The following is a 24,694-nucleotide window of genomic DNA, read 5'->3' on the forward strand; positions in this document are numbered from 1 at the left end:
AAAACACAGCCATCGGTCCCAGAAGTATTCCGCTGCCGAAGGATGGGGGACCCAGCCGTGTAGGTCCAGGCAAGTTCATGATATTTTGCTAATTATCAGAGTATTGAACTGAGCTTTTTCAGCTCACGTCCTCCATGTCTGGCAGTTGGTCACACCCCCAAATAACCTTCACTATACAAGCAAATTATTAATAAAATATTTTATTAGTCTCCACAAACATTTAAACTAAATATCCAACATCCCGATCCTTCAACATATTCAAATATGCAATAATATAAAACAATCAAATTCATAATAAAATATTTATTTTAACTTTTTAAATTACTAACTAGATTTACAAAATGCATTAACAAAAAAGTTAACATACAACTAAAACTAACCATTACAAAAAACACGTAGAATTAACCCATGAAGAGGATATAGCATACAATAATTTTGTAATATATATTTTTTTAATGATATTAATAATAATAATAATAATAATAATAATAGGGGGTCTTGTAAAGCACTTGGTGATGCACAACGGCGTGTCCCCGCGCTAGGATGTAAGCGCTAGCAGGAGAAGGTACTAAGGTGGGAACCCACTACCGGGCATATAGAAATGTTTTTAGCTTGGCTCTGAAAATGGGCTCTGAGGGTTCCAGGGGCAACGCCACAGGAAGTTTGTTCCAGCTAGATGCAGCCAGATACCTGAAAGATCAGCCGCCCATCCGTGCTTTGGACACCTTAGGGATGGACAGGCGCCCCGAGCCAGAAGATCTAAGAGAATGAGAGGGCTCGTACTGTGTCAGCAGACCCTGCAGGGGAAGAGGTGCCCTGCCGTTGACGATCCGATGACAGGTGCGTAATGCTTTAAATTCAACCTTGCTTCTCACCGGAAGCCAATGCAGGGCCTGGAGCGCGGCTTTAGAAGCTGATCTTCTGGGCAGTCTGAGAACCAACCGGGCTGCGGCATTTTGTAGAACCTGCAGGCGGCTCAGATTCTTCTCAAGAGTCCCCAGGTAGAGCAGGTTGCCATAGTCCATCTTGGATGTAACTAGTGCATGCACTAGTGTTTGGCGGGCTTTGATAGGAAGGAGCTCCAGAACCTTCCTGAGGGTCTTGAGGATCCCGAAACAGGTACCAACCACCCGATTCACCTGGGGTCCGAAAGTTAGGTTGGAATCAAACCAGACACCTAAATTACTCGCCTCCTGGCAGGGAATTGGTGCTGGTCCCAGGCAAGGTGGCCACCACGCCGACGTCCAAGCCGCTCGGTCTCCCCCGACCACCAGCACCTCTGTCTTTCCTCCGTTGAGCATAAGGCAGTTGGCAGACATCCAGGCAGCTAGGTCTTGCATGCATGCTCTGAAGATGTCTGCCGCGAGACCGGGTGCACGCGATAGGGAGATGACCAGCTGCGTGTCGTCGGCGTACGACACCATGCGCAAACCGTGGCTCTCCACTATGGTGGCAACCGGGGCAACGTACAGATTGAAAAGAGTTGGACTCAGGGACGAGCCCTGCGGCACCCCCTGGTCCAAGGCTACTCACTCGGAGTAGCAGTTGCCCTGCCTGACTTGGAAACCTCGGCCAGATAGAAACGATTGGATCCATTTTAGCGCTGCACCTCCTACCCCTCCTTTGTTCAGACACTGTAGCAAGATGGAATGTGCTACAGTGTCAAACGCAGCGCTAAGGTCCAGAAGGATCAAGGCCATAGTATGGCCCTCGTCGGCACCCTGCCTGATGGTTTCGGATGCCATGAGGAGCGCTGACTCTGTCGAGTGTCGAGGCCGGAACCCAAACTGGGTGGGATGTAGAAGATTGGTATCTTCCACAAATTGCATTAACTGCAAATTGGCCACCTTCTCTGCCACTTTAGAGAAGTAAGGTAGGAGGGAGATGGGACGCAGATTCTCCAGCTTTTCAAAGCTGATATTAGGCTTCTTGCGGAGGGGAAGCACCACAGCTTGTTTCCATTCCCTAGGCATAGTGCCGGACCTGAAGGAGACATCCAACAGATGCCTAATGTATGGTTCTAGTGTCGTCAAGCTGTCCCCCAGCCGTTTAGGTGATGCTGGATCTCGTGGGGAGCCTGATTTCACTGATCTACATATTTTGGTCAGGTCTTCTACTGGTGGGGTGGAGAAGTTAAGCAACAGATTTTGTCCATCTGCCTCACTTACTGATGCTTCGAACTCTCCCCCTGCCAAGGGTTGGGCGGGAAAGGCTGAATACATTTTGGACACTTTGTCGCCAAAATAGTCAGCAATGCGATTGCAGGCAGCAACTGAACAATCCTCTAGTCCTATTAAAACAGTATACTTACCCTCAATATTCATTTTGACAACATTTTTGATATCACGGTATTCTTGACACAATATTTATGTATCACAACATTTTTAGTTCAATATTTAGTCCAAACACCCATGGTAGTGAAAAACTACTAAATTATTTTTTCTCTACTGCTAGGCGTATACCTCTCCCATTGCATAACATTGGGTTACCGTATTACATATAATAGTAGCTAACTATTGATTGGGAACAGTTACAAAAGCCAAGTTTGGTCCTAAACAAATTGTAATCTAAAATCTTCCTTAGTAGAAATGTCAAATTTGAATTCACAATTCTGAAAATGCCACTTTTAGAAAGTTGATAGCAGCAAGGGCGTTGGCCCTAGGTGATTGGACAGGGCCATAGTGAACTAAGAAAAAAGGGACAGGTGTCCTAGCGGTCACATTCAAATGATGCTACACCAATTTAACAGACTAAAGGCCATCAATTCAATTGATATGGGCTTGAAGCATTTACTTGCTACTTTGTTTTGTACAGAGAGAGAAACTGGGAATGAGACACCATTAGATGACCTTCACAGCTGATTGCAAAGAGACGTGATGCAGTCCATTTCTGTGCAAACTTTAAAGGATGCAACTTTCTATACAGCTTTGTTAAATTTTCAGCGGACCAGCGCTGTTCAATATATATCTTCAACTATTGATCCGACAGAGCAGAAATGAAGCATCAAGGAAAACACTGCTGGCATGGCACAAGACGTCATACCAAAGTACAACTAGGTTGTCAATATTCAGTTCCTGTGCTCTTGTGCCGACCACCAGGGGGCTGGATAGTGAGTCTTTCAGTGGTCTAATAATCATCCAGACCCTCTCCTTCAGGTAGATACTGACTACCAACCATTTAGATTCTACTGGCACATTGGGATCCATTATTGCTAGGCACTCGCATGGGAAGTAGGAATTGAATGTTCTGTATGTAATACAACTAATGCTATGCTGGACTCTGACGATAAGGCGTCAGATGTCAATGTCAGTTTTAAAACACCCAGTCTCGGGTCGGCCTGCAGGGGTCCGCACAAGGGACTAACTGAGGGATCTATGCTTAGCATGTCCCTCAGGAAAAGACTCTCTCCTGAGGCGGAAGCCGGGAGAAGGAGCTATCACGCTGAACTTTTTAAAATTGAACTGTCACTTGTTTATTTGTGTTTTTAAAACTGCGCACACCTTCTGAAGCACTTTTGGGGCAGAAGCCCGAACTCCACTCACACGCACAGCCGATATAAACGCTGTTGCAAACCGAAGGAAAACAAACCCGAGCTGCCGCCATCGCAGGCGTGCACCCTGGCCACGCCCCTTCGAGGCCACGCCCCCTCCCGCCCAGTTAAAAGGCTGCTGATAACGAGCGCCTAATCAGGAAAAGACTCTCTCCTGAGGCGGAAGCCGGGAGAAGGAGCTATCATGCTGAACTTTTTAAAATTGAACTGTCACTTGTTTATTTGTGTTTTTAAAACTGCGCACACCTTCTGAAGCACTTTTGGGGCAGAAGCCCGAACTCCACTCACACGCACAGCCGATATAAACGCTGTTGCAAACCGAAGGAAAACAAACCCGAGCTGCCGCCATCGCAGGTGTGCACCCTGGCCACGCCCCTTCGAGACCACGCCCCCTACCCTCTTCAATAAAATGTGCATCTGCCGGAAGCGCAGCGGACGAGCGCAGCGGGAGCGTAGCGGGAGCGCCGTTTGCGCGCCAAAGGCGCGCCTAAGGCAAGCCCGTCTGTGCCCGTCCGCGCCTGGCCCACGCCTAGCGCCAGTCCCCCTGCCCCTCGCTCCCAAACCATCACCTGGACCAGGAGCCAACTTGTTACTCTTAGACAAGGCGCTTGTTCACCCATGGTCTGCTGTTGCACTTTGGATTTGGAAAAGTCCTCCTTTAACTGCGCTCAGTGTAACTACTCTATTCCCATGATGCGGAAACGGGATCCTCAAGCTCGGTTACCTGTTAAACCGATGCCTTCGTCCATTCTAAATGCAGCTCTAGTAAATTGCCGCTCCCTGCCCGCGCACTCAGCAGACATTTGGCTCTTGCTGGATACTCATAAATGGGACGTACTTTTCCTTACAGAAACGTGGCTCAAAGATTCCTCAAAACCAGATATATACTTGGCCATTCCCACTGGCTATCGCCTGTTGGGAGTTAATCGTGCCAACTCCAAATCTGGAGGAGGCCTTGCTGTTATTGCTAAGTTCCACTTTATTATTAATATAAAAAAATATCCAACCTGGGGCTCATTGAAGCTATGTATCTCACAATAATGGACTCCGCCTCCACAATCTTTGCTGGCATCCTGGTTTATAACCCTCCCTCCGCTTCTTCCGCATCCCTTAGCGCCTTGCTACACTCAATTGCAGATTTTTCCCTTAAACACTCGTATTTTACAGTGTTGGGAGATTTCAATCTCCACGTTGACAATCCCGCCTGCACCCAAGCCTCATTTTTGCTTGAAACTTTACAGGGCTTGACCCTGTCTCAGCTAATTAAGGGTCCGACCCATAAAGCAGGTCATACGCTTGATCTTATTTTTTCGAACCACCCTGGCATCTCCTCTTTCCCCTCCTTATCCCTCAGGTGGTCAGACCACTTCCTCTTCCCTTTTGAAATCTGCATCCCCTCCCTGCCCCCCCCTCCTCAATGAACAGAGATATAGGACGCAAATGGTCTAAAGTTACCAGTGAGGCTACTAAGCCCTGTTTTGACTATCATTTTAATCCATTGGAAGACCTGGACAAGGAAACTGCGAGATTTAACTCTGCCCTCTCCTCTGCATTAGATATTATTTCCCCCCTGGCCCCTATGACTTCCTTCAGATCTCGCCCATCTGCTCCTTGGTTCTCCCCCACGCTGAGAGAGGAAAAGAGCAGATGCAAACAGTTGGAACAAAAATGGCGCAAGTCCTACGACCCTACCAGCAAATCAGCCTATAAAACGGCATTAAATACATTTCAAAAACTTAAGAGGTCCACAATGAGAGCTTACTTCTCAAAACTTATCCAACAGGCGGAGAATTCCTCAAAAACTCTCTTCACAATCATTAAGGATTTTGTGAATCCGCCTGCATTGAAAGCCCAATGTACTCCCACTCAAGGTCTCTGTAACGGACTATCTGATTTTTTCCAGGAAAAAATCATCAAACTATCATCTTCCTTTGAGCCAGTACCTTCCAGTCCCCAGCCAGGTCCATCAGACACCCAGCGCTGTTCATTTAATTCCTTTATTGAGCTGACCTCAGATTCAGCCCTGTCACTTTTAAACCAGGTGAAGACTGGATCTCCTCTGGACCCAGTTCCGGCGAAAGTGATGGCTAATCTGGCCCCTGTTTTAACCAACCCTCTCCTCACTATATGGAACTCTTCTTTGAATCGTGGCCAATTCCCTTCAGTTTGGAAACAAGCCAGGCTGCTTCCTATTTTAAAGAAACCAGATGCAGATCCTTCCCAATTTAGCAATTACCGTCCCATCTCCCTTCTGCCTAAACCTGCCAAAATTCTGGAGAAAGTGGTCCAGAAACAACTGGCCCTTTATCTAGAAACTAACCAGCTGCTGCATGATTCACAGTCCGGTTTTAGAACTGGATACAGTACTGAGACTGCTTTGCTAGAGGTATCGGAGACGATTAGGGAATCGGTGGACAGGGGCGAGGAGGCCATGCTGGTCCTCCTGGACCTGTCCGCTGCATTCGATACTGTGTCTCATGATATCCTGGTGACTAGGTTGCATCAGTTGGGGATTGGAGGCACAGCCCTGGCCTGGATCAAATCATTTCTCTCAGGGAGATCTCAAAGGGTACTTCTCCGTCCTTTTGAGTCAGAAGACAAACCCCTTGTTTGCGGGGTGCCTCAGGGCTCTGCCTTAAGCCCTCTTTTGTTTAACGCGTATGTGGGCCCTCTTGCCAGGGTAGTCGAATCGTGGGGAGTCAGGGTGGTCTCTTATGCTGATGATACCCAGCTCGTTTTTTCTTTTAGAGACCATTCTGACTCGCATTTTTCCAACTTTCGAACTGCCTTGGCAACATCTGCACCTGGATGGCTTTCAATCATCTGGCCCTAAATGCAGACAAAACCGAGGTGCTTTTCTTTAGTCAGAAACCAGCCCCCCCAGCCAACCTGTGGTGGCCTACTGTGCCGAATCCCCCTCCCAATCCAGTAAAGTCAGCCCGTAATCTCGGCTTCCTTTTCGATAACACCTTGTCCTGCAAAGCCCAGGTTAACAAAGTCACCGCAGCTTGCTTTGGCAAGTTGCGCATGATCAGGAAGATCTTCCCTCACCTTCCCCAGACTTCCCGTAAAACAATTGTCCATGCTCTCATTACGGCACATCTGGACTACGCCAACAGCCTATATGCTGGAGCCCCCCTCTATCTCATTGACCGATTGCAAATCGTTCAAAATGCGGCTGCTAGGCTTATTGGAAACATCCCTACCCGCAACTCAGTCAAAGCATATCGGAAAGATTTACACTGGCTCCCTATCGCTCGTAGAGTTCAGTTCAAAATCCTTACCCTTGCCTTTCGAGCAATTCACGGAATTGGCCCATCCTACCTGAGCCAAAGACTCAAACTATCAAAGTTTGAAAGAAACCTAAGGTCCAATAACCTACGTCTACTGGTTGTTCCCAGATTCAGGCTAGCCCGGAGCGGTGGCAGAACGTTCGGTGTGATGGCGGCTAAATTCTGGAACGACCTCCCTTTGGACCTTAGGTTTATCGAGTCTGAGCAGATATTCAGACGCAAATTAAAAACCTGGCTGTTCACCCAACCTTGAGTAGGAGGGCTTCTGCTACACTGGGCTGGATGATAGGACCCTGGTTGCCTCCTCTGGTGATATTCTTTTCTCTCAGCGCCGGGCACCCCCGACGGGGGTAGCTGCGCGCTTTATAAGCTTCTTAACTAATAATAATAATAATAATGGTTACGGGTCAGGCCTATTTGCCACTGGCCTCGGGGAAGGTTACTCAAGTACATTATCAACTCCCCTGACATCAAATCAGTACATCCCCCTTGGTGTTACACCTTCAAGGGTATCCCTATGCGTGTGGGAGATGGTTCATGGGAATTAGGGGCCTGTGGAAAAAAGCCATAGCCACCCATTGCAGGTACAAGTAAGCTTTAGGAGTGCGTTATGTCACTCGGTGCCTCCGCACGGGGTCCGCTTAAACACGTAAGCAATGTAGGCCGATGTCTGCCACACAGTATCTGTACACCCTTTTGCTCTTACAGGTATGCACAATATATATTGTATCACACTGTACCTCTGCACAGATCGGCTTACAGTAGGCGTGGTAGGCCGGTGGTTGGTCACATGGTATCTACACACCCTCAAGCTAATACACGTATGCACAATAATAAATTGTCACACAGTTCATCTGCGCCCATGTGCCCGTGCGCTTGTGTATTGGTTGTCTGGGTGGGGTCACTCGGTACCGTAGCACCCTTGCGCTTGTACAATTGAGCATGATAAGCTTGTAGTTTGTCACAACGGTAACCCCGCCCTGGTGCCTGACACTTATGCAGGAGATGTATTGGACCTCACTTTGTCAGACTTCTGTGCTATCCCACATAGTACCTATGCGTCATAGGGCAAGGGTACATAGGATACAGTTACATATAAGCCCTTTCGATAATGGAATTTGAAGGTTGCATTCCACACTCGTTGGGGTAGCCATGGGCAAGATATCACCGGTACTTACCTTTCTAAAGTGTTCATTTATCCAGACATGCAGTTGGTGAACAGAATACCTCCAGCAATGACATGGAACATAGATGATGCTGGGCAGATCATTTAATCTCCTGCGCAGAAAATAGGAAGGGGTCACCATGTAAGGCAATTCGTGCTATGCTAGGCGTTCTCATGGTAGGCGTACGCACAATCATGTATTGTGCCACACAGCACCTACGCACCCATGATTGTGCACCCGTGCAGTGAAGGGCCGTGTGGTATCACATGGTACTGTTGCATCCCCTTTTGCTTTTTCAAGGAAGCATTATATGCCTGTGGTGGTCACGCGACATTGTTGCACCCTGTGCATCAACACTTATATAGTGAGAAGTCTGCGTGGGGTCGCACACTACTGACGTCCTTGGGCCTGTACGACTAACCATCCTATTTCTGTGACGTGTCGCATTGTATCTATTCCCCTGGGGGGCATGTGCAAATGGGGCATTGTTGATGCCTATGTTGTCAGACAGTATTTGTGAACCATTGGGCATGTGCAATTTGGCAAAAGGTATAGGTGTAGTCGATACATCTGTTGGCCGGCACATTAGATGCCTGGGTGGGGGGTTACAGTCTCATGAAGTAGGGATGGCAGGTGAACTGTATCTTTAATCTGTAAGCCAAAAAACACTAATCAGTTGTGTTTGTTTTAATTTATGTATGACCGGATCCATGGCGGATACACGGGAAGGGCTCCACACCGCAACATCTGCAAGAGGCGGACAGCCCAGGAGACTGGTAGATCCGGAACGGCAGATACCCGGGAAGTGCTCCACACCGCAACATCGGCAAGAGGCAGACAGCCAAGGGGACCGGTAGATCCGGAACGTGAGTGGCAAGCAACGGCATCAAGGTGATGGGTGATCAATCAAGGGCTCAAGAGGAGCCAGCACTGTATTGGTTGTTTTATAGGTGTGTTAATCAGTGGTGGTGACAACCACAGTAATGTAGCAGTACGATGCTTCACGTGCTTCAGTATTCTGCCGCTACGGCGCTTGTGCTCGCGGGTGTCATTGTAGCAGACACAATAGGATATTGCATAGTAATAAGGGAGGCACATTGTAGCAGACACAATAGGATATTCCATAGTAATAAGGGAGGCATACGCAGAACATTTCCCTGAGCATAGTGGGCAGGGGTAGGTGTTCCACGGACTCTGTGGTATGCTTATAGGAGATCCTGGGGCCTGTGGTTCCCTGGGTAGTCTTCCAATTACACCGAAAATGCATGTCAGTGTCTGGGGTGACGTGTCTTATCGGGCACAGCGTGAGGCCATCAATGGAGCCCATTTAGTGGCCTCATGGCGGTATTAGTGGCCACATGGCGGTATGCCCACTCTCCCGGAGTCTGACAGCACTAGCATCTCTATCCCACACTTGGGGGAGGGGGGATGAATGATCCAGAGCTTCCAATATGAGGGGGCAAGTCTGTGAGGTCATGGGGTCAAGGGAAACATCTGCCTGGTAACAAACTACTGAGACTAGCTAGAATGTAGCTCAGGGGTGCATCTGTGGGGGGGCCGTGCTTCTTAAAAGACGGCATTCATTTGTTCACATCAGGGTGGAAATCATCTCAGAGAATCTTCTTGCCTAGTTAGTGGTGTTTAGGGAGGACCTTGCAATGAGTGGGCTAGGTAAGGGAATTTTAAGGACAGGGTATGACCTTTCATTGTAGGAGGGTAAGGGGGCCAGATAGTCGGTCAACTATGCTGGCCTGTGGCGGTAAGGTTATGATTGGTGAGCAGTTAATTTAAGGTCCTTATGGGGCGGCGCCATTCTTAAATGGGGTCGCCCAAAGGGAGGGACAAGTGGTCTCTCCTAGAACTCCAGGGGCAGTTACAGCCTGTTGGCTACATGGGTGCGGGGCATGGGAGAGTCACGCTTTCTCTAGCACGTGCACAATGACGCCAGTAAACGGCGCAGAGATGCAAGGGTCCCCTTTAATGGAGTTAATAGAGCGTACGGGGGTAACCTCACGGTAAGCGGGCCCTCTGCGCATGTGCACTTCGACGGAAGGGCATGGTTAATAGGGCGTACGGGGTAACCGGGGAGGGGCTGTACCCCCACGGTAAACGAGCCCTCTGCGCATGCGCACTCCAATAGGAGGGCGTTGATAATAGGGCGTACGGGGTAACCGGGGAGGGGGTGTACCCCAAAGGTAAACGGGCCCTCTGCGCATGCGCGCTCCGACAGAAGGGCATGGTTTAAGTGATAAGGATCTGACACCAGTTAGTGACCTTGCCTTAGGCCCAAATAGGATACGCAGAAAACAAATATTGTATAATGTGTCTGTTACGTTAGATTCGGAGAGGAAATACCTTGTACTAGAAGTATGTTAAGGTTAGCCATCTGATATCTGTATATATATATCAATTGTAATAGAATGTCATTGAATGTTTTCTGCGTAAATGTGTAAAATTTGTTTATTTCAATTTTTGATTTATTTGTATGTTTTTAATAAATACCGCCGGGGGGTTGTGCAACCCGCCTCCCAAAAAAATCCCTCTCATGTCCTGGTTAATAATGTTGGTTAACGGAAGGGTGGGGGTTCTCCGGCAGTCCCTGGCCATAAAGGTGTGTAAGGTGGTTACACATCCTATGATTGGAAGCATGGAGGCTCCGGATAAGCAGTGAGCAAAACTAGCGAAGACGCAATCAAATTGAACATAGCACGCTGTGACATAAGAGGAGCACCCAATGAAAGTGAAGGCACTGCGCTCAGGGGGAGCCAGGGCACTGTGAATAAGTGCTGCAGCAGGACTAGACGCATAAAAACAATATAAAGCAGTCCTAGAGGGGTGCAAACTGTGAGCTGAATATCATCAGCGGGTGCAATGTACAAAGGAAAACACAATGCTCCACTGAACTGGGCATGGCCACAGTTGGAAGGGAAGTTTACGAGTTGACTGAGGGGCCACGATCGGAAAATGGGTAAAACGGGCAAAACACAATTGCGCCTAAACTTCGATACCAGGAGTAATACCAAACAAGCCACAAAATTAGGCGCAGAAGGTGCGCAGAATAAGGAGGCAACTGGGAGCAGTAACCTGGAGACCACACTGCTGGCCATTCCGACCAGTCTGCAATCAATCAATGGGAAAATAGACTCCCTGAATATGCGCATAGATAAAATGCCGGCAAAAATGGACAAGCAAGCTGCAAATATCACAGAAGCAGAACAGAGATTATCTTAGAATGCAGAAGAGCTGCAAACAGTGAGCACCAAAAGTATGAATATGGAACGTTTACTGGCGTTAATTCAGGCAACAAATGTAGATTTCGAGGAGCGCACCCGTCGTAATAATCTACAGGTGACTGGAGTGCCAGAATCCACCAATATGGCAGAATGAAGGAATATTCAGAGGACATGTTCAAGGCACTGTTTGGTAGAGAAAACCTGTTGATGATGCTGGGAGTAGAGCATGCGCATGGGGCACACATGGCACGCCCCCCACCTTGGACACCACTGTGTATTATGTTAGCTAAACTGTTTAACTGCTGGGTCAGGGACACTGTATTGAGACTGGCCAGGGAGAAGGGCGAGCTAAGATATCATTTGTCACACAGATAATATGCAAGCACAGGGCCCAGAACACCTCAGATGTGGAGGACGAAGAGGACTGAGTGTGAATGAGGTCTCAAACTAAGCTAGATCACAAAGGCTGGATGATATGCAATAGATATTTGAGGACAAGCCCCTGAATTGGGAAGAAACAGAAGGACACTGAGGTGCATATGTACAAGCCCCTTGCGAAACTTTTAAGCCGCTGTTGCAGCACTGTTGTGTCGCAGCAGCGGCGTAAACAATGCGCCACTATGTGCCATATTTACAACATGATGCATCTAGTTAGATGTGTCACGTTACAAAGCCCTGTGCTACATTATACCTGTGTCAGGTATAATGTATGCAGGGTGGTCGTTCCATCGCAAGGAATCCCTGTAAAAGTGATGCAGTGAAATCTACAAGATCTACAAGTCACTTTTACCTCCCCTCTGCGTCAAATCCTTAGGCCTGCTTGAAGCAGCCGTAAGGTAAGCAGCGACGCAGCATATTAGGTATAGAGCAGTGATGGAGTTGTGTAGCGCTTGCGACACAACTCTTGCACTGCATCACCCTTACGCCGACATATGCATCACCCTTACGCCAACAGATGCGTCACGCATCTGTTTATCCTTGCGCCATGGTGCACTGCATTGTAAATGCATATATATTTACAACAAGGGGTGGTGAGGGACAGAGTCTCTGAATTAAGCAGAAAGCTCTCACCCAGTCAAGAGATCAGGGCTAGATCCAACACCGTTTTTTAGCTCACTGCACCATCCCAGTTTCAGAACCTGGCAGTATGCAAATTAGTCTGTTCCTGTCCCAGTGCATGATGGGAACAGGGCAAACCAAACTACAAAAGCCAATTCTTACACTGGGAAGGAAACAAGCTCCCGGGGACCGGTTTCTGGCATTACAGCTGTCTTCGGCCCGGTTTGCTTGAATCCTGATGGTGCAATGAGCAAGGGTCTCACATCTGAGAATACCCTTCCACGCTTAGGGTGGACAAAAATATTTACAACAAGGGGTGGTGAGGGACAGAGTCTCTGAATTAAGCAGAAAGCTCTCACCCAGTCAAGAGATCAGGGCTAGATCCAACACCGTTTTTTAGCTCACTGCAACATCCCATTTTCAGAACCTGGCAGTATGCAAATTAGTCTGTTCCTGTCCCAGTGCATGATGGGAACAGGGCAAACCAAACTACAAAAGCCAATTCTTACACTGGGAAGGGAACAAGCTCCCGGGGACCGGTTTCTGGCATTACAGCCGTCTTCGGCCCGGTTTGCTTGAATCCTGATGGTGCAATGAGCAAGGGTCTCACATCTGAGAATACCCTTCCACGCTTAGGGTGGACAAAAATATTTACAACAAGGGGTGGTGAGGGACAGAGTCTCTGAATTAAGCAGAAAGCTCTCACCCAGTCAAGAGATCAGGGCTAGATCCAACACCATTTTTTAGCTCACTGCACCATCCCAGTTTCAGAACCTGGCAGTATGCAAATTAGTCTGTTCCTGTCCCAGTGCATGATGGGAACAGGGCAAACCAAACTACAAAAGCCAATTCTTACACTGGGAAGGAAACAAGCTCCGGGGGACAGGTTTATGGCATTACAGCTGTCTTCGGCCCGGTTTGCTTGAATCCTGATGGTGCAATGAGCAAGGGTCTCACATCTGAGAATACCCTTCCACGCTTAGGGTGGACAAAAATATTTACAACAAGGGGTGGTGAGGGACAGAGTCTCTGAATTAAGCAGAAAGCTCTCACCCAGTCAAGAGATCAGGGCTAGATCCAACACCGTTTTTTAGCTCACTGCACCATCCCAGTTTCAGAACCTAGCAGTATGCAAATTAGTCTGTTCCTGTCCCAGTGCATGATGGGAACAGGGCAAACCAAACTACAAAAGCCAATTCTTACACTGGGAAGGAAACAAGCTCCCAGGGACCGGTTTCTGGCATTACAGCCGTCTTCGGCCCGGTTTGCTTGAATCCTGATGGTGCAATGAGCAAGGGTCTCACATCTGAGAATACCCTTCCACGCTTAGGGTGGACAAAAATATTTACAACAAGGGGTGGTGAGGGACAGAGTCTCTGAATTAAGCAGAAAGCTCTCACCCAGTCAAGAGATCAGGGCTAGATCCAACACCGTTTTTTAGCTCACTGCACCATCCCAGTTTCAGAACCTGGCAGTATGCAAATTAGTCTGTTCCTGTCCCAGTGCATGATGGGAACAGGGCAAACCAAACTACAAAAGCCAATTCTTACACTGGGAAGGAAACAAGCTCCCGGGGACCGGTTTCTGGCGTTACAGCCGTCTTCGGCCCGGTTTGCTTGAATCCTGATGGTGCAATGAGCAAGGGTCTCACATCTGAGAATACCCTTCCACGCTTAGGGTGGACAAAAATATTTACAACAAGGGGTGGTGAGGGACAGAGTCTCTGAATTAAGCAGAAAGCTCTCTCCCCGGTAGCTTGTCTCCTTTCTGGTGAAGAATTGGCTTGGTAGTTTAGTCTGCCCTGTTCCCATGATGCACTGGGCCAGGGACAGACTGATTTGCATATAGCCAGGTTCTGAGCTGGGATGGGGCAGTGAGATAAATAACGGTGATGGATCAAGCCCTGATCTTTGGACTGGGTAAGAGTGGTCTGTTTAACTCAGACACTCTGTTCATCACCACCCCCCTTTTCTAAATCGTTTTTGGCCACTATAGGTGTGGCAGGGTATACTCAGACATGAGTCCCTTTCTCACTGCTCCATCAGGATTCAAGCAAGCCGGGCCGAAGAAGGCTGAAATGCCAGAAACCGGTCCCCGGTAGCTTGTCTCCTTTCTGGTGAAGAATTGGCTTGGTAGTTTAGTCTGCCCTGTTCCCATGATGCACTGGGCCAGGGACAGACTGATTTGCATATAGCCAGGTTCTGAGCTGGGATGGGGCAGTGAGATAAATAACGGTGATGGATCAAGCCCTGATCTTTGGACTGGGTAAGAGTGGTCTGTTTAACTCAGACACTCTGTTCATCACCACCCCCCTTTTCTAAATCGTTTTTGGCCACTATAGGTGTGGCAGGGTATACTCAGATATGAGTCCCTTTCTCACTGCTCCATCAGGATTCAAGCAAGCCGGGCCGAAGAAGGCTGAAATGCCAGAAACTGGTCCCCGGTAGCTTGTCTCCTTTCTGGTGAAGAATTGGCTTGGTAGTTTAGTCTGCCCTGTTCCCATGATGCACTGGGCCAGGGACAGACTGATTTGCATATAGCCAGTTTCTGAGCTGGGATGGGGCAGTGAGTTAAATAACGGTGATGGATCAAGCCCTGATCTTTGGACTGGGTAAGAGTGGTCTGTTTAACTCAGACACTCTGTTCATCACCACCCCCTTTTCTAAATCGTTTTTGGCCACTATAGGTGTGGCAGGGTATACTCAGACATGAGTCCCTTTCTCACTGCTCCATCAGGATTCAAGCAAGCCGGGCCGAAGAAGGCTGAAATGCCAGAAACCGGTCCCCGGTAGCTTGTCTCCTTTCTGGTGAAGAATTGGCTTGGTAGTTTAGTCTGCCCTGTTCCCATGATGCACTGGGCCAGGGACAGACTGATTTGCATATAGCCAGGTTCTGAGCTGGGATGGGGCAGTGAGATAAATAACGGTGATGGATCAAGCCCTGATCTTTGGACTGGGTAAGAGTGGTCTGTTTAACTCAGACACTCTGTTCATCACCACCCCCTTTTCTAAATCGTTTTTGGCCACTATAGGTGTGGCAGGGTATACTCAGACATGAGTCCCTTTCTCACTGCTCCATCAGGATTCAAGCAAGCCGGGCCGAAGAAGGCTGAAATGCCAGAAACCGGTCCCCGGTAGCTTGTCTCCTTTCTGGTGAAGAATTGGCTTGGTAGTTTAGTCTGCCCTGTTCCCATGATGCACTGGGCCAGGGACAGACTGATTTGCATATAGCCAGGTTCTGAGCTGGGATGGGGCAGTGAGATAAATAACGGTGATGGATCAAGCCCTGATCTTTGGACTGGGTAAGAGTGGTCTGTTTCACTCAGACACTCTGTTCATCACCACCCCCTTTTCTAAATCGTTTTTGGCCACTATAGGTGTGGCAGGGTATACTCAGACATGAGTCCCTTTCTCACTGCTCCATCAGGATTCAAGCAAGCCGGGCCGAAGAAGGCTGAAATGCCAGAAACCGGTCCCCGGTAGCTTGTCTCCTTTCTGGTGAAGAATTGGCTTGGTAGTTTAGTCTGCCCTGTTCCCATGATGCACTGGGCCAGGGACAGACTGATTTGCATATAGCCAGGTTCTGAGCTGGGATGGGGCAGTGAGATAAATAACGGTGATGGATCAAGCCCTGATCTTTGGACTGGGTAAGAGTGGTCTGTTTAACTCAGACACTCTGTTCATCACCACCCCCTTTTCTAAATCGTTTTTGGCCACTATAGGTGTGGCAGGGTATACTCAGACATGAGTCCCTTTCTCACTGCTCCATCAGGATTCAAGCAAGCCGGGCCGAAGAAGGCTGAAATGCCAGAAACCGGTCCCCGGTAGCTTGTCTCCTTTCTGGTGAAGAATTGGCTTGGTAGTTTAGTCTGCCCTGTTCCCATGATGCACTGGGCCAGGGACAGACTGATTTGCATATAGCCAGGTTCTGAGCTGGGATGGGGCAGTGAGATAAATAACGGTGATGGATCAAGCCCTGATCTTTGGACTGGGTAAGAGTGGTCTGTTTAACTCAGACACTCTGTTCATCACCACCCCCTTTTCTAAATCGTTTTTGGCCACTATAGGTGTGGCAGGGTATACTCAGACATGAGTCCCTTTCTCACTGCTCCATCAGGATTCAAGCAAGCTGGGCCGAAGAAGGCTGAAATGCCAGAAACCGGTCCCCGGTAGCTTGTCTCCTTTCTGGTGAAGAATTGGCTTGGTAGTTTAGTCTGCCCTGTTCCCATGATGCACTGGGCCAGGGACAGACTGATTTGCATATAGCCAGGTTCTGAGCTGGGATGGGGCAGTGAGATAAATAACGGTGATGGATCAAGCCCTGATCTTTGGACTGGGTAAGAGTGGTCTGTTTAACTCAGACACTCTGTTCATCACCACCCCCTTTTCTAAATCGTTTTTGGCCACTATAGGTGTGGCAGGGTATACTCAGACATGAGTCCCTTTCTCACTGCTCCATCAGGATTCAAGCAAGCCGGGCCGAAGAAGGCTGAAATGCCAGAAACCGGTCCCCGGTAGCTTGTCTCCTTTCTGGTGAAGAATTGGCTTGGTAGTTTAGTCTGCCCTGTTCCCATGATGCACTGGGCCAGGGACAGACTGATTTGCATATAGCCAGGTTCTGAGCTGGGATGGGGCAGTGAGATAAATAACGGTGATGGATCAAGCCCTGATCTTTGGACTGGGTAAGAGTGGTCTGTTTAACTCAGACACTCTGTTCATCACCACCCCCTTTTCTAAATCGTTTTTGGCCACTATAGGTGTGGCAGGGTATACTCAGACATGAGTCCCTTTCTCACTGCTCCATCAGGATTCAAGCAAGCCGGGCCGAAGAAGGCTGAAATGCCAGAAACCGGTCCCCGGTAGCTTGTCTCCTTTCTGGTGAAGAATTGGCTTGGTAGTTTAGTCTGCCCTGTTCCCATGATGCACTGGGCCAGGGACAGACTGATTTGCATATAGCCAGGTTCTGAGCTGGGATGGGGCAGTGAGATAAATAACGGTGATGGATCAAGCCCTGATCTTTGGACTGGGTAAGAGTGGTCTGTTTAACTCAGACACTCTGTTCATCACCACCCCCTTTTCTAAATCGTTTTTGGCCACTATAGGTGTGGCAGGGTATACTCAGACATGAGTCCCTTTCTCACTGCTCCATCAGGATTCAAGCAAGCCGGGCCGAAGAAGGCTGAAATGCCAGAAACCGGTCCCCGGTAGCTTGTCTCCTTTCTGGTGAAGAATTGGCTTGGTAGTTTAGTCTGCCCTGTTCCCATGATGCACTGGGCCAGGGACAGACTGATTTGCATATAGCCAGGTTCTGAGCTGGGATGGGGCAGTGAGATAAATAACGGTGATGGATCTAGCCCTGATCTTTGGACTGGGTAAGAGTGGTCTGTTTAACTCAGACACTCTGTTCATCACCACCCCCTTTTCTAAATCGTTTTTGGCCACTATAGGTGTGGCAGGGTATACTCAGACATGAGTCCCTTTCTCACTGCTCCATCAGGATTCAAGCAAGCCGGGCCGAAGAAGGCTGAAATGCCAGAAACCGGTCCCCGGTAGCTTGTCTCCTTTCTGGTGAAGAATTGGCTTGGTAGTTTAGTCTGCCCTGTTCCCATGATGCACTGGGCCAGGGACAGACTGATTTGCATATAGCCAGGTTCTGAGCTGGGATGGGGCAGTGAGATAAATAACAGTGATGGATCAAGCCCTGATCTTTGGACTGGGTAAGAGTGGTCTGTTTAACTCAGACACTCTGTTCATCACCACCCCCTTTTCTAAATCGTTTTTGGCCACTATAGGTGTGGCAGGGTATACTCAGACATGAGTCCCTTTCTCACTGCTCCATCAGGATTCAAGCAAGCCGGGCCGAAGAAGGCTGAAATGCCAGAAACCGGTCCCCGGTAGCTTGTCTCCTTTCTGGTGAAGAATTGGCTTGGTAGTTTAGTCTGCCCTGTTCCCATGATGCACTGGGCCAGGGACAGACTGATTTGCATATAGCCAGGTTCTGAGCTGGGATGGGGCAGTGAGATAAATAACGGTGATGGATCAAGCCCTGATCTTTGGACTGGGTAAGAGTGGTCTGTTTAACTCAGACACTCTGTTCATCACCACCCCCTTTTCTAAATCGCATTGTAAATGCAGCGCATCCATGGTGGCGCAAGGGTTTGTTTGAGTCACGCAAAATAACTGGTGCATCCCTGTCAATATGCAGGGATGTGCCAGTTATTGTAAATCTGCCCCAACGATTGAAGAAAGGAACACTCACCCACTGGTGTCAGGAGATAAAGACGATTGGCAGAACCCAGCCACCTCTATCCACCTGGAGGGAAATTGGGTTGCTGTCGTCCCCCCATGAGGGAGGACCCCAGACCAGTATCGGCACAAATGGCTGATAAAATAAACACTGTTTACATGACATGGAAGGCATGGCAGAAAATTATGCAAAGATTGGGAAGGGACAAAGTGTATGCCCAGGGGATGCCTCTACAGCACCACCCATATATATCGGTGACAATGGAAGAGAAGTCTTTGAAGATCAGGTTTGACAACAATCGGGGATCTATATGTAAATGGGACTTTTTTAACATTGGCAGATGCTGGGGCACAATCAATAAACTTGCCACTTTTTATGTTTCTGTGTTATAGAGTGGAGTGACAGTGCAAGCATGCAGTCCATGTTTCCCAGATGAACCTCCCACATGTACAACTCCACAAACACTGTTGGCTAGTACCTCCAGGAAACACCTAGTGACCAAATTATACAATGCAGTACAAATGGTAAGTACACCAGGTGGAGGGAAGTCCATGGGGAAATGAAATGCAATATTAGATGAGCCACTGGAAGAGGTAGACTGGAAAAGATGCTGTGCACAATTAATTATGCTAACATCTAATTGTAACTTATGTATTATACAGTTAAAATATCAAATGTACTATGCACCGCAGCTACTGTATGAATATGGTCTAAGGAGCAATTCAAATTGTCCTCGCTGTAACGAGGAGGGAGACAATTTTCTCCATCTAGCTTGGAAATGTCAGAAAGTAAATGGTTTCTGGATACAAATTATGAATGTACTGACTGTAATGGTCAATGCTAAAGTGGAGTGTACGCCAGAGGTGTGTCTCCTGGGGTCTTTAAATAATTTCCGCTCGCTTACAAAGAAGTTGTTACTGGTGTGTCTGGTGGTTGCAAAACGCAGGGTAAGCCTTAGGCTGGGGAAGCAGGGTCAGTACCACGAAAGCAGCATGGTTTAAGGACGTAGCGTACTGCAAGACACAACTACAACTATATGCGCAGGGACAAACAGCGGCATCAAAGCCAAAAGACTATAGGGGTCCTCTGTTAACATACTTGCATTCAAATGTGTGTAATGCAGGATGGGGTGGCAATGAGACTCCATGGTTGGTATAAACAGCAAGGGGCGAGGATCTGTCTATACACTGTATGTACTCTGCTCTGAGAGGGTGGATATATCAGAAGTGCTGTTGGCGGGACTGGTTTAAGTCGTCCAACCGTGTACAGGTATATATAGTGCTGTGTCAGTTAATGGAAAACTGACAAAGTTATGTGTTGCAAAATAATAATAATTTTAAAAAATACATACCTTTATTGTTGCCATTGATGTACACATTGACGTCAGATAAATCAGACAACTTAGGGTTCTGGTATACTTCAAACAATTCTGGGTAATGTTCATAGAGAGGTTTTGCCAAACAAATCAGCAGGTACTTGTTGGAATTGACTCCAATCGACTTTTTTCCGCCCACTTCCGGAACCCCACTGCAGCGCAGAAGATCCTTCAACATTTGGTGAATAGAGTGGACCATTGCAGAGCCTTCACCTGGGAGCTTCACAAATTCAGCACAGTCTTTTTGCAGTTTTTTGATTTGAGATCCTAGAGATGAATTTGAATCTACCTTCCCAATGCTTTCTTGCAGGAACTTGGAAAGAGCTCTACGGAAGTGGTACACCTGTGGTGCATCTTCGGGCTTCATAGCTTTGTAAGCTTTCGCAGTGCAGGTCTGACCAAGAACAGAGATTCCAAATGTATTGAGTATTTTATTGAAGGGATATTCTGCTACAGCATCTTGACCTCGATTGTCGTTGGCCCACGACCAGGCTTGGACTCCAATGAGCAAGCCCCCTCCTTCAGCCACAAACTCTTGGATTTTCTGCATCTCACTAGCACTGTCATACAGGCAGCAGTAGACGCTAAGACTTGGGACCAGGTCAGAATATTCACTTGCCACGTTGTTCGCATTGAGAAGTTCATGGAGTCCCGTCAGCCTTCTCACCATGCCAATCTTCCCTTTTCTCCCTTCATCGAGCCAAGAAACTGCATTGAGGAGGAAAGTTTTAAGACCGACTGTTTTTAGCTGGTCCCCATGTGTTGCAATTACAACCCGCCCTTTACCATAGTGTGCTGCAGCCAGAAAGGACTGATGAGAATCATCAAGTCCAACAGGGAAAGCCAGTAGCCCATGGACCAAGAGTTGGGAGGGTAACCCTCCATTAGTAATGTCCAGGTCTGTGACACCGGTTAGAAGATGCCTCATATCTTTGATTATGTCAATCCCATGTCTGGAAAACAAGAACACAATTATGTCAGCATGTGTGCTGTGCAAAACAACAACACAATCATCCCAGCATGTGCATTGTGTGAAAACATAAAACAACCATCTCAGCATGTGCGCTGTGGGAATAACAATACAATCATCCCAGGGTGTGCGCTGTGGGAATAACAATACAATCATCCCAGGGTGTGCGCTGTGGGAAACAACAACACAATCATCTCAGCGTGTGCGCTGTGGGAAACAACTACACAATCATCTCAGCATGTGCGCTGTGGAAAACACAAAGCATCCATCTCAGCATGTGCCCTGTGGAAAACACAAAGCAGCCATCTCAGCATGTGCACTGTGGGAAACAGCAACACAATCATTTTGGGGTGTGTACAGTGGAAACAACAGCACAATCATCTCTGACTATGCACTGTGGGAAACAGCAACACAATCATTCTGGAGTGTGTACTGCAGAACAACAACACAATCATCTCAGCATTTGCACTGTGGGAAACAGTGACACAACCATCTCAGCATGTGCACTGTGTGAAACAGTGACACAACCATCTCAGTATGTACACTGTGGGAAACAACATAACCCTGTCAACATGTGCACTGTGGGAAACAACAACACAATCATTCTGGAGTGTGTACTGCAGAAACAACAACACAATCATCCCAGCATGTGCACTGTGGGAAACAGTGACACAATCATCTCATCATGTGCACTGTGGGAAACAGTGACACAACCATCTCAGTATGTGCACTGTGGGAAACAGTGACACAACCTTCTCAGCATGTGCACTGTGGGAAACAGTGACACAACCATCTCAGTATGTGCCCTGTGGGAAACAGTGACATAACCCTCTCAACATGTGCACTTTGGTAAACAACAATATATCCATTTTAACGTGTGCGGTGGGAAACAACAACACAATCATTTTAGACTGTACACTGTGGAAAACAACAACACAATCATCCCAGCATTTGCACTGTGGGAAACAACAACACAATCATTCAAGAATGTGTACTGTGGAAAGCAGCAACACAGTCATCTCAGTGTGTGCACTGGTGAAAAAAACAACACAATTATCTCAGTATGTGCGCTGTGGAAACCAACAACAAAGTCATCTCAACATGTGCGCTGTGGGAAACAATAGCACAATAATTTCAGAGTGTGTACAGTGGGAAACAACAACACAATTATTCCAGAGTGTGTACTGTGGGAAACAACAACACAACCATTCCAGAGTGTGTACTGTAGAAAACAGAAACACATTAATCTCAGCATGGGCACTGTGGTAAAACAAAAGCACAATCAGCACATAGTGCAAACTGGGTGAAGGAACAGCACATTTCCTCAGAGTGTGCATAAAATAATACAAAAAGACTGTACATTTTTACAAATAACAATACAAACATCTCATGTTATTTACTAAAAGGCAAAAACAATACAATCATCTCAGAGTGTGTATTATTTAACACAAAAAGACTCTGTACATTGTGAAAAATGACAACACATTCAAAGACGCCAGCCTTTCCAGAGCGGACATTAATGTAAACAATAACTCCGTCATCTCAGTGTGTGAGATCTCGAGAATACCGAGTGAATTGTTCCAGAGAGTACAACAAAATCAGCACAAGAGTGTGCAATAAACAGAACTATATAATACTGACACTTTGCAGAACAAAGGAATAGTTTCCTTTCTGTTATGTTTATGTTAGTTACAATCTTACTTCTAGCCTGCAGGATAGGAACCTCTCTTGACTGCTACGGTCCAGAGCTCAGGGCCCGATTCACAAAAGTAATCTGAGACAAAATCCTAACTTTACAACTTTCAGTATTCACAAAGGGCATTTAGGAGTAGTAAAGTTAGGAACCGTAACTTTACTACTCATAAATGCCCTTTGTGAACATCGAAAGTTGTAAAGTTAGGATTTTGTCTCAGTTAAACTAAAGTTTTGGTCTTAAGTTTAACTTAGCTTGAGAGAGAAGAAACACAAACAAAGGAAAGCGGGTAAGAAAGACAGAAAAAAGGTGAACATGCAAGAAGGTAGGAATCTGCAAGAGTAAAATAAAGGGAGAGTCTTGTAGTGAATTAAAGAGGCATGAAGAGGATTCAAGACTAAAGGTGTTTTGTAATTTGCACATTGACATTCAGTAAAGCTGGCCGTGGGCTTCTGAACAATCTTTAAAGCACTGGCACTTATTCTTTCACAAATTAAGCACACAAAAAAGTATGCAATTCACTCAATTTGACCCAACAACTGGCAACAATGCAGACTCACCCGCTGCTCCACTGTGTTCTGTTGGTACCTCCCGCTTCCTGCAGCCTGATGGGCAGGCAGCGTGGCTCCCTGCCTCTGTGCCCCACGGATGGGCCGCCCGCCGGCCTGTCCAGTGCTATGCGGCCTTCAGGCTCCCTGGAGCTCACCATTCATACTGCCTATGCAAGTGGTGAGCCTTGCTGCCACCTCCTGATGTGCATGATCTGGCAGCGAATTGAATGCTGCTGGTGTCGGCAGGCCTCATGGCAAATCACACAGTACCGTCCCACCTGCTGCTGTTGCCTCATGCTAGACCCAGTAAAGAGCCCGTTGTGCAGCACGAGGTAGATGCTACAGATCTGAGGCGGTGTGGCTCCTCCCAAGGCCTTGCATCCATCATCAGTGATCAGCCAGTCTGAAACTTTACTCTGTGTGTGAGTACTCTGTGTGAAGCCCCAACCCCAGTTTGTACACTCCACAGAACAGTGGGGATCTGAGGGCATTATAGAGGCCTATGTAAATGTAAATGTAAATGTAGTAGTATTTGCATAGCGCCCGAATCGACACCCGAAGGGGTATCTCAGGCGCTTGTACGCATACCGCTGTGGAACCCTTCCTGGCTTTTCCCTGTGTAGTGCCCGCTCCTGGGCACCCCCAAGGTGAAGCCAGGCATCCTAGCGTTGTTGGGGCCGTTGTGGAGATTAAGCAAGCTATTGCCCAGAGTTCCAGAGTGGGACCAATGATTAGAATTGGCACCGAGGAGAGAATTATCAGGTCCGCGGAAATTGAGCCCAAGACCCGCCGAGGCGGGAATTGAACCCTGGTCCACGGGCTAGACCTCTGCATCAGGGTCTGCCGCTCTAAGCATTGAGCCACACTTCTCCACTTCTCCACTTCTCCATATGTGGCATGGACATTGCCTGCTGCACAGTAAAACTGCATTTACAGTGATGGTGGACCTAGACCCTGAAGATTGCTGGAGTGGGCGAAAGTATGTGATGTTGCTCAGTGATCAAACCACTCCAATGACATACTCAAAACACCATGTCCGCCACCCCCCCAATTGAGCCCTTCCTAGTCGATGGTCCCCCATCAGCTCCGAAGGGGAAAAAATGGATAGAGCGCCTCAAAACTTACGTTGCAGCTGTGGCATTAGAAGACATGTCTCATGCTCCTGCACCTGGGAGGTGCAGCCATACACAAGCTGAGAGCCTTCTCACATATGGCACACTTAAACGTGCGCTAACAGCCCATTTCGAACCGCTCGCAAATCCTGACTACAAGAGTTTCATACTACACCAAGCCAGTCAACTCCCTGACGAGGCAGTGGGTGCTTTCTAATCTTGCCTGAGAGATCAAGCTAACCCGTGCATGAAAAGAATGAAATCTAAGCCCAATTCATCCAGGGATGTTTATCTGTAAAGGTGAGAGAAAACATTCTTCATGTCACAGGAATGTCCATAGCGAATATGCTAACAATAGGTAGGTCCAATGAGCTATAAAAGATGCGAGCAGAACACATGGAAGCTGCATTGCAATACCAAATCAAGAGTGAACCTGTCAACGTCAT

General features: G+C 47.7%; 1 protein-coding gene across 1 annotated transcript in view; it reads right to left on the reverse strand.

Moving 5' to 3' along the window:
• The window catches only part of LOC147693348 (TRPM8 channel-associated factor homolog), a 182,459-nt gene that overhangs the window by 101,930 nt on the left and 55,835 nt on the right, over positions 1-24,694 (reverse strand). The window contains exon 2 of the mRNA XM_086933679.1: positions 19,899-20,875. Coding sequence (XP_086789805.1) covers positions 19,899-20,875 — 977 coding nt within the window. The remainder of the gene's footprint in view (positions 1-19,898; positions 20,876-24,694) is intronic.

Source organism: Lissotriton vulgaris, chromosome 8 (genome assembly GCF_964263255.1).
Source record: "Lissotriton vulgaris chromosome 8, aLisVul1.2, whole genome shotgun sequence".
NCBI classification, from domain to species: Eukaryota; Metazoa; Chordata; class Amphibia; order Caudata; family Salamandridae; genus Lissotriton; species Lissotriton vulgaris.